This window comes from Dendrobates tinctorius, unplaced genomic scaffold (genome assembly GCF_039654945.1).
Source record: "Dendrobates tinctorius isolate UK_male_01 unplaced genomic scaffold, ASM3965494v1 ptg000097l, whole genome shotgun sequence".
In the NCBI taxonomy this organism is placed as follows: Eukaryota; Metazoa; Chordata; class Amphibia; order Anura; family Dendrobatidae; genus Dendrobates; species Dendrobates tinctorius.
Window position 1 is genome coordinate 1241493 of NW_027361765.1, and position 13025 is coordinate 1254517.

Genomic DNA, 13025 nt, shown 5'->3' on the forward strand with positions numbered 1-13025 from the left:
TTGGTTCCAAAATTGTGCTGATATAAAGTAGACATGTGGGAAATGTTACTTATTAAGTATTTTGGGTGACATATCTCTGTGATTTAAAGGCATGAATATTCAAATTTGGAAAATAGCGAATTTTCAAAATTTTCACCAAATTTCTATTTTTTTCACAAATAAATACAAGTCTTATCAAAGACATTTTACCAACCTCATGAAGTACAATATGTTTAGAAAAAACAGTCTCAAAATCACCGGGATCCGTTGAAGTGTTCTAGAGTTATTTCCTCATAAAAAGTGATGAGCGAGTATACTCGTTGCTCGTTTTTCCGAGCATGCTCTGGTGACCTCCGAGTATTTTGGCGTGCTCGGAGATTTAGTTTCTGTCGACGCAGCTGCATGATTTGCGGCTGCTGGACAGGCTGAATACGTGAGGAATGCCTGTTTGGTAGGGAATCTCTACATGTATTCAGGCTGGCGAGCAGCCGCAAATCATGCAGCTGAGGCAACAAAAACTAAATCTCTGAGCACGCCAAAATACTCGGAGGACACCCGAGCAACGGATATACTCACTCATCACTACTCAAAGTGACAGTGGTCAGAATTGTAAAAATTGGCCTGGTTATTAACGTGCAAACCACCTTTGGGGATAAAGGGGGTTAAATGATAATAAAGGTGCCAAGTGCTTGAAAAACAAAATTTTGCAATTTACCACATATTAAAAGTACTTTCAGGAGGGCTTTTTAATTCTATAGTTTACTGCTCGTCGTCTAGGTTACTGGCCAGCTCTGCAGTCTATGAGCAATGGCTTGTTTTCTAGGCATGGAGTGCACATGCAACTTGCAAGCAGCTGTTTGCTATACAGCCTTGCAAGCACTACTCTGAAGATGGCCGCTGGCAGGATCAGCCATTTTAGTGGATCCTGTGCTACGCCGATGTTGTAGAAGCAAAGCTACCTCTGCTATCAGCATCAAAAAGTGCACCGTTCGGGCCAGCCACACAACCATGCCATGGTTCTGAAATGTTGCTCTTGTGCCTCCAGGCTTCCTGTTTGTCAGGGGGTGGTGAGATCTTATCCATTTTGGGCTAAATATAATTTTTGCATTTTGGTTTAATTACACATTTTGCTCACTCTGGTTTTACTGCACGTTCAGTTTCAAAGTAGTCTGTTGTTATAAATCAGCTGAGATAAGCTAAAAAAAAAAAAAAAAAAAGACATAAAAAAATTACAAACTTTACTGTTAGGCCACCTACACACGTTCAGTATTTGGTGAGTTTTTTTTTACCTCAGTATCTGTCAGCCAAAACCAGGAGTGGGTGATAAATGCAGAAGTGGTGACGTGTTTCCATTATACTTTTCCTCTGACTGTTCTACTTGCTGTACATACTCGTGTATAAGCCAACCCCCCTAATTTTGCCACAAAGAACTGGGAAAACTTAGTGACCCGCGTATAAGCCTAGGGGGAAAAATGCAGCAGCTACTGGTAAATTTCAAAAATAAAAATAGATACCAATAAAAGTAAAATTAATTGCGAAATCAGTAGGTTACGTTTTTGAATATCCATATTGAATCAGGAGCCCCATATAATGCTCCATACAGTTCATGATGGCTCCATATGATGCTCCATACAAAATACACCCCATATAATGCTGCACAAAGGTTAATAATGGCCCCATAAGATGCTCCATAGAATAATATGCCCCATATGTTGCTCCATAAAGGTTATGGCTCCATAAGATTCTCCATAGAATATGCCCCAAATGCCGCTCCATAAAGGTTATACCCCCATAAGATGCTCCATAGATTATGCAACCATAAGATGCTCCATATATTATGCCCCCATATGCTGCCCCATAAGATGCCCCATATGCTGCTTCATAGATTATGCCCCATAAGATGCTCCATAGATTAAGCCTCATATGCTGCCCCATAAGATCCTCCATAGATTATGCCCCCATATGCTGCCGCTGCTGCAAATAAAAAAATGACACACTCACCTCTCTGTAGCTGGGGTCCAGGTTTCGGTGTCACCGCTGGCTCAGGACCCCCACACTGGTGATATTCACCTGTCCCCACTCCATCGCTGCACATGCTCTGTCTCTTCCGGATCCCTCTGTCAGTGACTGTTCAGGCAGAGGGTGCGGCGCGCACTAACTACGTCACTGCGTCCTCTGACCTGAACATCACAGCCAGAGGACAGAGTAGCGCACAGCGATGGACCGAGAACGGTGAATATTGCATATACTTACCCCCTTGTGGCGCGGCGTCTGCAGCCCCGCGTCTCAGGCTCCTTCCTTCAGCGGTCACATGGTGCCGCTCATTGATGTTATGAATATGTGCATATTCATGACTTTAATAAACGGTACTACGTGACCGCTGAAGGAGCCCGAGACCGGGAGAAGCGGGGGGGCTGCAGAGACGTGCCGGGGGGGTCAGTATGATCTGACACCCCCGCTCCCCCTCCGACCCCCTGGCGTATATGACTCGCGTATAAGCCGAGAGGGGTCTTTCAGCCCAAAAAATGGGCTGAAAATCTCGGCTTATACGTGAGTATATACGGTATTTGGCTTACAAATACTGATGTAAGAAATTCACTAAAATACTGAAGGTGTGCATGAGGCCTTAGAGCGATTCACCGACAAATGCTCAGGTAAGGAGCTCGGCTACTTTCTATTGTTAGTGCAGCTTTCCTCACAATCTGACAAGCACTTCTGTCCATACAATGGCCGCTGATGGAGGAACATATGACCAAGTCTGTCCAATCTCCTTCAATAGAAAAGCAGCTTTCTTATGTGAGGAGCCTGGTGGACAGGTCTGGTCACATGCTCCTCCGCCAGCAGCCATTGTATGCAGAAGTGAGAGTCAGCTTGTGAAAAAAGCTGAACTGACAAGAAAAAGTGGTTAAGCTTATTTAAAAGGAATCTGTTGAAAGGGTTTCTGCTGCTTCATCTGAGAGCAGAATGATGTAGGCACAGAGGCCCTGATTCCACAGTTATATCACTATCTTTGCAGACTGCTGCAATTTTGATAAAATCGCTGTTTTAGCTGCTGCAGCTCTACTAGTTCTCTGAATGCTGTAACACTACAGATTGACAGCTTTCTGTGTACACTGTGCATAGGCAGAAAGCAAATGAACAAAGAGGATCAGCGGTTGTACAAACACAACAGAAGAAATAGTTGGAAGGTGAATAAAACACTCATACAATTCACTGCAATCAATTTCATAGCTAACCAAGCTTTATTGAAATTGAATTTTTAATAGGTATATTTTGTTGAAAAATAAATCAGTAATGTCAGATAAAATACTTGCAAAAATGGAAAAAAAGGTCACTTTTACATCACGACCCTTGTAAAAAAATTAAACTTGACTGAAACAGATCCATGACAATAGAGTGGAGGTGTATTAGAAAGTCAACAATGCATATGAAGTTGTAGACATGGCATTCAGCTTTGTAAAGACGAGAGGTTTTTCCAGGGCAAGCCTGCTCCAGCTCTGCTGAGATGTCCTACAGGCAGGAACATTTTGTAGATCTTGGTACTCGACAGCAACCACACCTATTATGTCTTACTATTCATAAATTCGTCTTGGTTCACCTAACACAATTCCACCCTCAATCATAGCATTTCGAAACCTCTGCACCTACAAAACAAAAAAAAGTGAAAAAACTTTTTAAAAAAATGTTTTTAACAACACAAATAAACAGACATAAAATATATCCTGATTTGGTACATGGAATCATAGTGTTTGACTTTATATTTTACACACATCACTGGATATACAGTACAATGCAAGACTGTTTATCTGTACACCTTAGGCTACATGCCCACATCCGAATGACACGTTCTAGTGCTGTTTTTTCTCAGACATCACACTTACCTATAGAGAGTTTAATTGAGCCATATATACATACATTTTAAAAATGGATGTGTGTCTGGCCTGGGAGACTCAGATTATGTCCTATTCTGATCAGATCTTACAGAATAGACTGCACCATTAAAGTCTATGGGGATCCATGAGACATGGGTGAAACTAAGAAGAAATGCTTTGTCCTTAGGGAATGCCGAACTACAATAAATAAGATTGTTGAAGTAGCCAGCAAATCCTTGGCCCAGATGAAAAACCACTCCTGCTCGGTGGTAAAAATAGGAAAAGATAGGAATATCCCAAAAAACAGCTGGATATCCCTATGAATGAGCAAGGAATGAGATTCAGTAGGAAAAGCAATCACATTTATTTTTCGTATAGTACTGGGAATGCTCTGTTTTTATTCATTTCAACTAAAAAAAAAAAAAAGTTTGAAAATGTTCTATCCAAAAAAATGGCCAAACTAAACAGCAGGGCCCTTGTAAGGCTATGTGCCCACGTTGCAGAAATGCTGCAGAATTGTCCGCATTTCCGCAACTCCCCGCCGTGGGTAAAACACAAGCGTTTTTAGCTTTCAGAATGCTAGCGCTTTTCCAAGCGATTTGATGCAACGCTTGCAAAAGTGATTGACAGGTTGGTCACACTTGTCAAGCATACGGCTTGACAAGTGTGACCAACTTTTTACTATTGAGGCTGCCTATGCTGCATCAATAGTAAAAGATAGAATGTTAAAAATAATTTAAAAAAAAAAATAAATAAATAATGGATATACTCACCTCCTGGCGGCCCCCGATCTCCTCAGCGGCGCGGACGGCAAGTTCCGTTCCCAGGCGTGCTTTGTGAGAATGACCTCTGATAACGTAGCGGTCACGTGACCGCTACGTCATCAAAGGTCATTTTGCCGCAAAGCAAGCCTGTGAAGCACCGCTGAGGACTCTGGGAGCCGATAGAGGGTTTCAATGCAATCCTATGGCAGCGGAATCATCGCTCTTCTGTCCAGCCATATAATTGCTGTCTAGAAAGTCATTTTTGTGTGTATTAATCCTTCATATATTTCATACTGTAAGGTAACAGCACCACCTGCTGGCCGTTTAATGCATAGATTCTAGTTTATTTTGCAATGTATTGTGGGATTGTTCCTGTTACATCATAGTCTTGTTTATGACACTGTGAGGGGAACAGCAGCCATTATTCCTCCATGTGTCTTAGGAGAAACTACACCATTCGTGTTCTTCATGCTTCTTAAACAGCCTGCTCTAAGCATAGTTGGTAAGCACTATCTAGGTGTTATAATCCTGTGTTTATAACGTTTGTTGTATTAAATAGGTAATCATCAGCTATGTATTACCTCATGGTACCTATGTATTACCTCATGTTACCTACGTATTACCTCATGGTACCTATGTATTACCTCATGTTACTGTGTATTGCAGACTATCTGTATTTTATGCTCTGTGCAGTTATACAGTATATTCTGAAATGCTCCTGTTATTGCATTCTATAGTTTCACCCTTTCCTGTCACATCTGCAATCAATAAAAGAAGGTTACAATTTTTCAGCCTCTTTTTCTTAAAGAAGACAGGGGGTTTAACTACATGTCTCATTGCACACCCTGCTAACGCGTATGAGGACAGTATAGTGAAACAACGGCTGAGAACAAGATCAGAAGATCTGACGTTACAGAGCCTGCCATTATCCAAGCATACGGTTATTGCATACGGATATTGCTGCAACCTCCTAACGGTCGGACCGAATAATCGGACCATACAGAGCCCGCCATTATCCACGCAGAGCCGACAAAGGGATATCACACCGGTCGCCTAACTGTTGAATCATGTCTCAAGGACGAGCATCCTCTTTCAAGATGAGATCACGAGTTTGATCCTCCAAGACATCATTCGTCAGCAATGCCGCCGCTATTGCCCGCGCAAAAGCTGAAGCGGCAAAAGCAAGAAGCACCTTTGCTGAGCAAGAGATAGAATTAACACTACAACAAGCATCTCTGGATGCAGAAAAAGCACGCCAACAAACATGCCTGGATGTGGAAAAAGCGCCACTGGATGCAGAAAAAGCACGCCAACAAGCATGCCTGGATGAAGAGAAAGCGCGCCTTGAAGCAACATTACAGAAACTTGCTATTGATAAAGAAACAGCAGCTGCCATAGCAGAAGCAGAAGCCTTAGAAGCTGGCGCATATTCTGACGACGAACACAGCAGACGCAGCAGTGTGCTAGGCCTACAGCAAGTTACTCACGATCCATTGCAGCGTACTGCAGAGTACGTCCATCAGCATTCCAAATCAAATGACGATCCAGACACACAGGCGAAGACAGAGCATTTTGTCAACAAGTCAAGCCAACCAGATAATTTGGACCCCCAGAAAGCCACCTAACAGTCTCCCTACCAAAAGCAAGGAAATACACATTGGGATGATACTGACTACAATAATCTTTCTCCAGAACAGAAGATCCGGAATCTGTCCCAGCTTAAAGAGAATCCCTTCACTTCAGAAAGGTACTACAGCAGTTGGTCCAAACCAGAGACATCTAACAGGTATGATCACACAGCACACATGTTAAATAGTTATTAAGGTTGAAGGGAGACTTTAAGTCCATCTAGTTCAACCCATATCCCATCCTAACCTGCCCTAACATGTTGATCCAGAGGAAGGCAAAAAAAAAAACCCATGTGGCAAACAGTAAGCTTCACATTGGGGAAAAAAATTCCTTCCCGACTCCACATACGGCAATCAGACTAGCTCCCTGGATCAACGCAATATTAACCCCTTCGCACCCGAGCCTGTTTTTGCCTTCGTGACCGGGCCAATTTTTTCAATTCTGACCAGTGTCACTTTATGAGGTCATAACTCTAGAACGCTTCAACGGATCCTGCTGATTCTGACATTGTTTTCTCGTGACATATTGTACTTCATGATGGTGGTAAAATTTCTTAGATATGAACTGCGCTTATTTGTTTTAAAAAAAAAATAATAATCGAAATTTGGCGAAAATTTAGAAAATTTTGCAATTTTCAAACTTTTAATTTTTATGCCCTTAAATCACAGAGTGATATCGCACAAAATAGTTAATAAATAACATTTCCCACATGTCTAGTTTACATCTGCACAATTTTGGAAGCATAATTTTTTTTTCTAGGAAGTCATAAGGGTTAAAAGTTGACCAGCAGATTGCTCATGTTTACAACAAAATTTACACCACCATTTTTTTGGGGACCACCTCACATTTGAAGTGAGTTTGGGGGGTCAATATGACAGAAAATACCCAAAAGTGACACAATTCTAAAAACTTCACCTCTCAATGTACTCAAAACCACATTCAAGAAGTTTATTAACCCTTCAGATGCTTCACATGAATGAATGGAATGTGGAAGGAAAAAATAAACATTTAACTTTTTTTCACAAACATTTTACTTCAGAACCATTTTTTTTTTTTATTTTCACAAATGTAAAAAGAGAAAATGAACCACAAATTTTTTTGTGCAATTTCTCCTGAATACGCCGATACCCTGTATGTGGGGCTAAACCACTGTTTGAGCACACGGCAGAGCTCAGAACGGAAGGAGTTCCGTTTGACTTTTTCAATGCAGAATTGGCAGGAATTGAGATCGGATGCCATGTCGCATTTGGAGAGCCCCTGATGTACCTAAACAGTGGAAACCCCCCACAAGTGACCCCATTTTGGAAACTAGACCCCTTAAAGAACTTATCTAGATGTGTTGTGAACACTTTGAACCCCCAAGTGCTTCACAGAAGTTTATAACGTAGAGCCATGAAAATAAAAAATCATTTTTTTTCCACAAAATGACCTTTTAGCCCCCAATTTTTATTTTCACAAGGGTAACAGGAGAAATTGGACCCCAAAAGTGGTTGTCCAATTTGTCCTGAGTAGGCTGATACCAAATATGTGGGAGAAAACTACTGTTTGGGCACACGTCGGGGCTCGGAAGGGAAGTAGTGTCGTTCTGAAATGCAGACTTTGATGGAATGGTCTGCGGGCGTCATGTTGCGTTTACAGAGCCCCTGATGTACCTAAACAGTGGAAACCCCCAATTCTAATTCCAACCCTAACCCCAACACACCCCTAACCCTAATCCCAGCCCTAACTCTAAGCCTAGCCCTAACCCTAACCCACGTGCCTGTTTTTTTGTTTTTAACTTTTTGTGACAAGATCGCTGCCCTGCGATCTGACTCATAGTAACGCCACTTCTCCTCTGATCTCACACTGACAGATGATCAGAGGAGAAGCAGCGTTACTATGGGACAAGATCGCTGCCTGGCACATAGTAACGCGACTTCTCCTCTGATCTCACACTGACAGATGATCAGAGGAGAAGCAGCGTTACTGTGTGACAAGATCGCTGCTTGGCACAGCTGTGCCAGGCAGCGATCAGCTGTGCCAGGCAGCGATCTAGTCACACAGTAACGCTGCTTCACCTCTGATCATCTGTCAGTGTGAGATCAGAGGAGGAGTCGCATTACAATGAGTGAGATCGCTGGGAAACAAGCAGCTTTCCCAGCGAGCGCTCTCATTGGCTGCTGTGACGCTGACGTCATCAGGACCTGAACCAATCAGGTCTCGATGACGTCGGGGGTCCCAGCATGCATTGTGCACCGGGATCCCCGCGTTATAAGGTATGTGGGGGTCCCGGGGGGCACAAAACCGCCGACAGTAGATAAACGTCGGCGCTGCACAAAGCCCAGCAAGCGCCAACGTTTATCTACTGTGGGTGGTCGGGAAGCGGTTAAGGAAACTAGTGTATATACCCTGTAATATTATACTTTTCAAGAAAGGCATCCAGTCCCTTCTTAAATTTTAGTAGGGAATCACTCATTACAACATCATATGGCAGAGTTCCATAGTCTCATTGCTCTTACAGTAAAGAATCCGCGTCTGTGAGTATGCTTAAACCTTCTTTCCTCCAGACGTAGAGGATGCCCCCTTGTCCCCGTCACAGGTCTAAGAGTAAAAAGATCATTAGAAAGGTCTTTGTACTGTCCCCTCATATATTTATACATTGTAATAAGATCCCCCCTAAGCCTTCGATTCTCCAAACTAAATAACCCCAAGTGTAATAACCTGTCTTGGTATTGCAGACCCCCTAGTTCCCTAATAACCTTGGTCGCTCTTCTCTGCACCCGCTCCAGTTCAGCTATGTCTTTCTTATACATCGGAGACCAGAAATATACACTGTATTCTAAGTGTGGTCGCACTAGTGACTTATATAGAGGTAAACTTATGTTCTCCTCATGAGCATCTATGCCTCTTTTAATGCATCCCATTATTTTATTTGCCTTTGCAGCAGCTGCCTGACACTGGCCACTAAATGTGAGTTTGTCGTCCACCCATACACCCAGGTCTTTTTCAGTGACAGTTTTGCCCAGTGTTTTACAATTAAGCACATAATTATACATCTTGTTCGCTCTACCCAAGTGCATGACCTTACATTTATCCCCATTAAAGCTCATTTGCCATTTATCAGCCCAAGCTTCTAGTTTACATAAATCCTCCTGTAATATAAAATTGTCCTCCTCTGTATTGATTACCCTGCAGAGTTTAGTGTCATCTGCAAATATTGAAATTCTACTCTCTATGCCCCCTACAAGGTCATTAATAAATATGTTAAAAAGAAGCGGGCCCAAAACTGACCCCTGTGGTACCCCACTGCTAACCGTGACCCAGTCCGAGTGTGCTCCATTAATAACAACCCTTTGTTTCCTATCCCTGAGCCAGCTCTTAACACACCTATACATATTTTCCCCTATCCCCATTGTTCTCATTTTATGTATCAAACTTTTGTGTGGCACCGTATCAAAAGCTTTTGAAAAGTCCATGTACACCATGTCCACTGCATTCCCTTGGTCCAGTCAGGAACTTACCTCTTCATAAAAGCTTATCAGATTAGTCTGACAGGAACGGTCCCTTGTAAACCCATGTTGATTTTGGGTCATGAGGTTATTCTTCTCCAGATACTCCAGTATAGTATCTCTTAGAAAACCCTCAAGGATTTTACCCACAGTTGAGGTTAAACTTACTGGCCTATAATTTCCAAGTTCAGTTTTTGTCCCCTTTTTGAATATTGTACTCTGACAACACTCCATCAGCTGGCATCAGTGCCAATCAAGCCACGATGGACTTTGCCAAGTTCCTTGCTCGAAGTGAGTTGGTCACTAAGGGACCTGTAAAGTTCAGCGATTGCGCTGAAAACTACAGGGCTTGGTGAGCCTCCTTCAAAAATACCATAAGAGACATAGGTCTATCATGTAGCGAAGTAGTGGATCTCTTAATAAAATGGCTAGGAAGTGAGTCTGCCGAACATGCAAAGAGAATCAGAGACATTAATGTAAATTATCCAGATGTCGGCCTCAAAAGAATTTGGAATAGACTTGATGAATGCTATGGCTCAGTAGGTTATAGAAAGTGCCTTGTTTAAAAGAATAGAGGACTTTCCTAGAATAGCGAACAAGGGAGTTCTGTGGAAACTGTTTGGGTAAGAATACAAGGACAGAACAATGGAAAGGACACCATTGTAGGCATTTACTACAGGCCGCCTGTGCAAGCTGAAGCTATGGATGAACTCTTTATGCATCAAATGGCCAAGTTCTCCAAAAAATATGACATAGTTGTCATGGGAGATTTCAACTATCCAGACATTTGTTGGGAATCTCTCTCAGGCAAAACTAACAGGTCAAGGAAATTCTTATCCTCTCTTGCTGACAACTTTATCTTCCAAAAGGTAAGGGAGAAAACAAGGGGAACTGCTACCTTGGATCTAATCCTTATAAACAGGGAGGAAATGGTTGAGGAGGTAAAAGTGGCTGGGACCCTAGGAGGTAGCGACCATGCTATTTTAGAATTTTGGATAACTAGAGGCGGAAGACCTGTGAAGACTCAGACGTCAAGGTTAGATTTCAGAACGGCAGATTTTAAGGGATTCAGAAAGAGAATTGGAGGGATCCAATGGCTGGATATCCTTAAAGACAAAAATGTCCAGGAAGGATGGGAAATCTTGAAAAATGAAATTCTCAAAGCACAGTTGTTAACAATTCCGAAAAGAGGGAAGAATAGGAAGCAGTTAAGGAAACCAGGATGGATGAACACAGAACTTAAGCACATGCTAAAAAGGAAGAAAAAAATGTTTATAAAATGGAAAGAGGGAGGCATATCTAAAGAAGAATATAATGCTGTCTGCAGAACCTGCAGGCCACAAATCAGATTAGCTAAAGCTGAATATGAATTGAGGCTTGCAAGAGATGTCAAAAGCAATAATAAAGGATTTTGGGGATATGTCAAAAGTAAAAGAAAAGTCAAAGATGCTATAGGATTTTTACAGGATGAAAATGATGAAATGGTAAGACAGGATGCTGAGAAGGCTGAACTTTTAAATTCCTATTTTGCATCTGTTTTCTCTCAGAAACGAAATGTAACATCAACTGTTATTCACTGTCCTATTAAGGGAATAGAAGAATCCAGGATATCTATAAACAGAAAGATAGTGAGGAAACACTTAGCTAGCCTAAATGAATTCAAGTCTCCAGGTCCAGATGAATTACACCCCAGAGTACTGAAGGAGATAGCAGAAGAAATTTTTGAACCCCTCTCTATAATCTTTGAAAATTCTTGGAGAACAGGAGAAGTGCCAGAAGACTGGAGAAGAGCAAATGTTGTTCCTATCTTCAAAAAGGGGATGAAGGTGGACCCAGGCAACTATAGGCCGGTGAGTCTGACTTCTATACCAGGAAAGATCTTTGAACAAATTATTAAACAACATGTATGTCAATACCTGGATAAGAATGAAGTGATTAAACAGAGTCAGCATGGGTTTGTAACTAATAAGTCATGTCAGACTAACTTAATTTCCTTCTATGACGGTATCACTGATTGGGTGGATCAAGGAAATTCTGTAGATATAGTATATCTTGACTTCAGCAAAGCATTTGACAAAGTCTCTCATACAATCCTTATTGAAAAAATGATTAAGTATGGAATGGACAAGGCAACTGTTAGGTGGATTCATAACTGGCTTAGTGATCGGACCCAAAGAGTGGTCGTAAATGGCTGCACATCCAGTTGGAAGAATGTCTCAAGTGGGGTACCACAGGGCTCTGTCCTGGGCCCTGTATTGTTCAACATCTTTATCAACGATTTAGATGAAGGAATTGAGGGTAAACTGATTAAATTTGCTGATGACACAAAGCTAGGAGGGATAGCTAATACTAGAGAAGAGAGAGAGAGGATTCAAAAAGATTTAAATAAACTGGAGAAGTGGGCAGCAACTAACAGAATGGTTTTTAACAGGGAGAAATGCAAAGTACTACATCTGGGCAATAAAAATGGAAAAAGCATATATAGAATGGGAGGAATAGGGCTAAGTGACAGCACATGTGAAAAAGACTTGGGTATACTAATAGATCACAGACTGAATATGAGTCAACAGTGTGATGCAGCAGCAAAAAAGGCAAATGCAATTCTAGGATGTATTAACAGAAGCATACAGTCTAGATCACGTGAAGTCATTATTTCCCTCTACTCCTCTTTGGTCAGACCTCATCTGGAATATTGTGTCCAGTTTTGGGCACCACATTTTAAAAAAGACATCAACAAACTGGAGCAAGTTCAGAAAAGAGCGACCAGAATGGTGACCGGTCTGCAAACCCTGTCTTATGAGGAAAGGTTGCAGGATTTGGGAATGTTTAGTTTGCAAAAGAGAAGACTGAGAGGAGACTTAATAGCTGTCTACAAATATCTAAAGGGCTGTCACATTGTAGAAGGATCAACTTTATTCTCATTTGCACAAGGAAAGACTAGAAGCAATGGGATGAAACTGAATGGGAGGAGACACAGATTAGATATTAGAAAAAACTTTTTGACAGTTAGAGTGATCAATGAGTGGAACAGGCTGCCACGAGAAGTGGTGAGTTCTCCTTCAATGGAAGTCTTCAAACAGAGGCTGGACAGACATCTGACTGGGATGATTTAGCGAATCCTGCTTTGAGCAGGGGGTTGGACCAGATGGCCCAGGAGGTCCCTTCCAACTCTACGATTCTATGATTCTAAGGATTATTCAAAGCTCAGAGAATTAACTGACTTGTTAATGGAGTTGTGTGTAGCAGAAGGCGATCTTGTGGGGTTGATATATCTCGACACTGCTAGAGGTGTG

General features: G+C 41.9%; 1 protein-coding gene across 1 annotated transcript in view; it reads right to left on the bottom strand.

The window, feature by feature from the left end:
• Positions 1-3198: 3198 nt before the first annotated feature.
• MRPL18 (mitochondrial ribosomal protein L18) overlaps positions 3199-13025 on the bottom strand; it is a 29915-nt gene continuing 20088 nt past the window's right edge. The window contains exon 4 of the mRNA XM_073586862.1: positions 3199-3623. Coding sequence (XP_073442963.1) covers positions 3552-3623 — 72 coding nt within the window. The 3' untranslated portion in view covers positions 3199-3551. The remainder of the gene's footprint in view (positions 3624-13025) is intronic.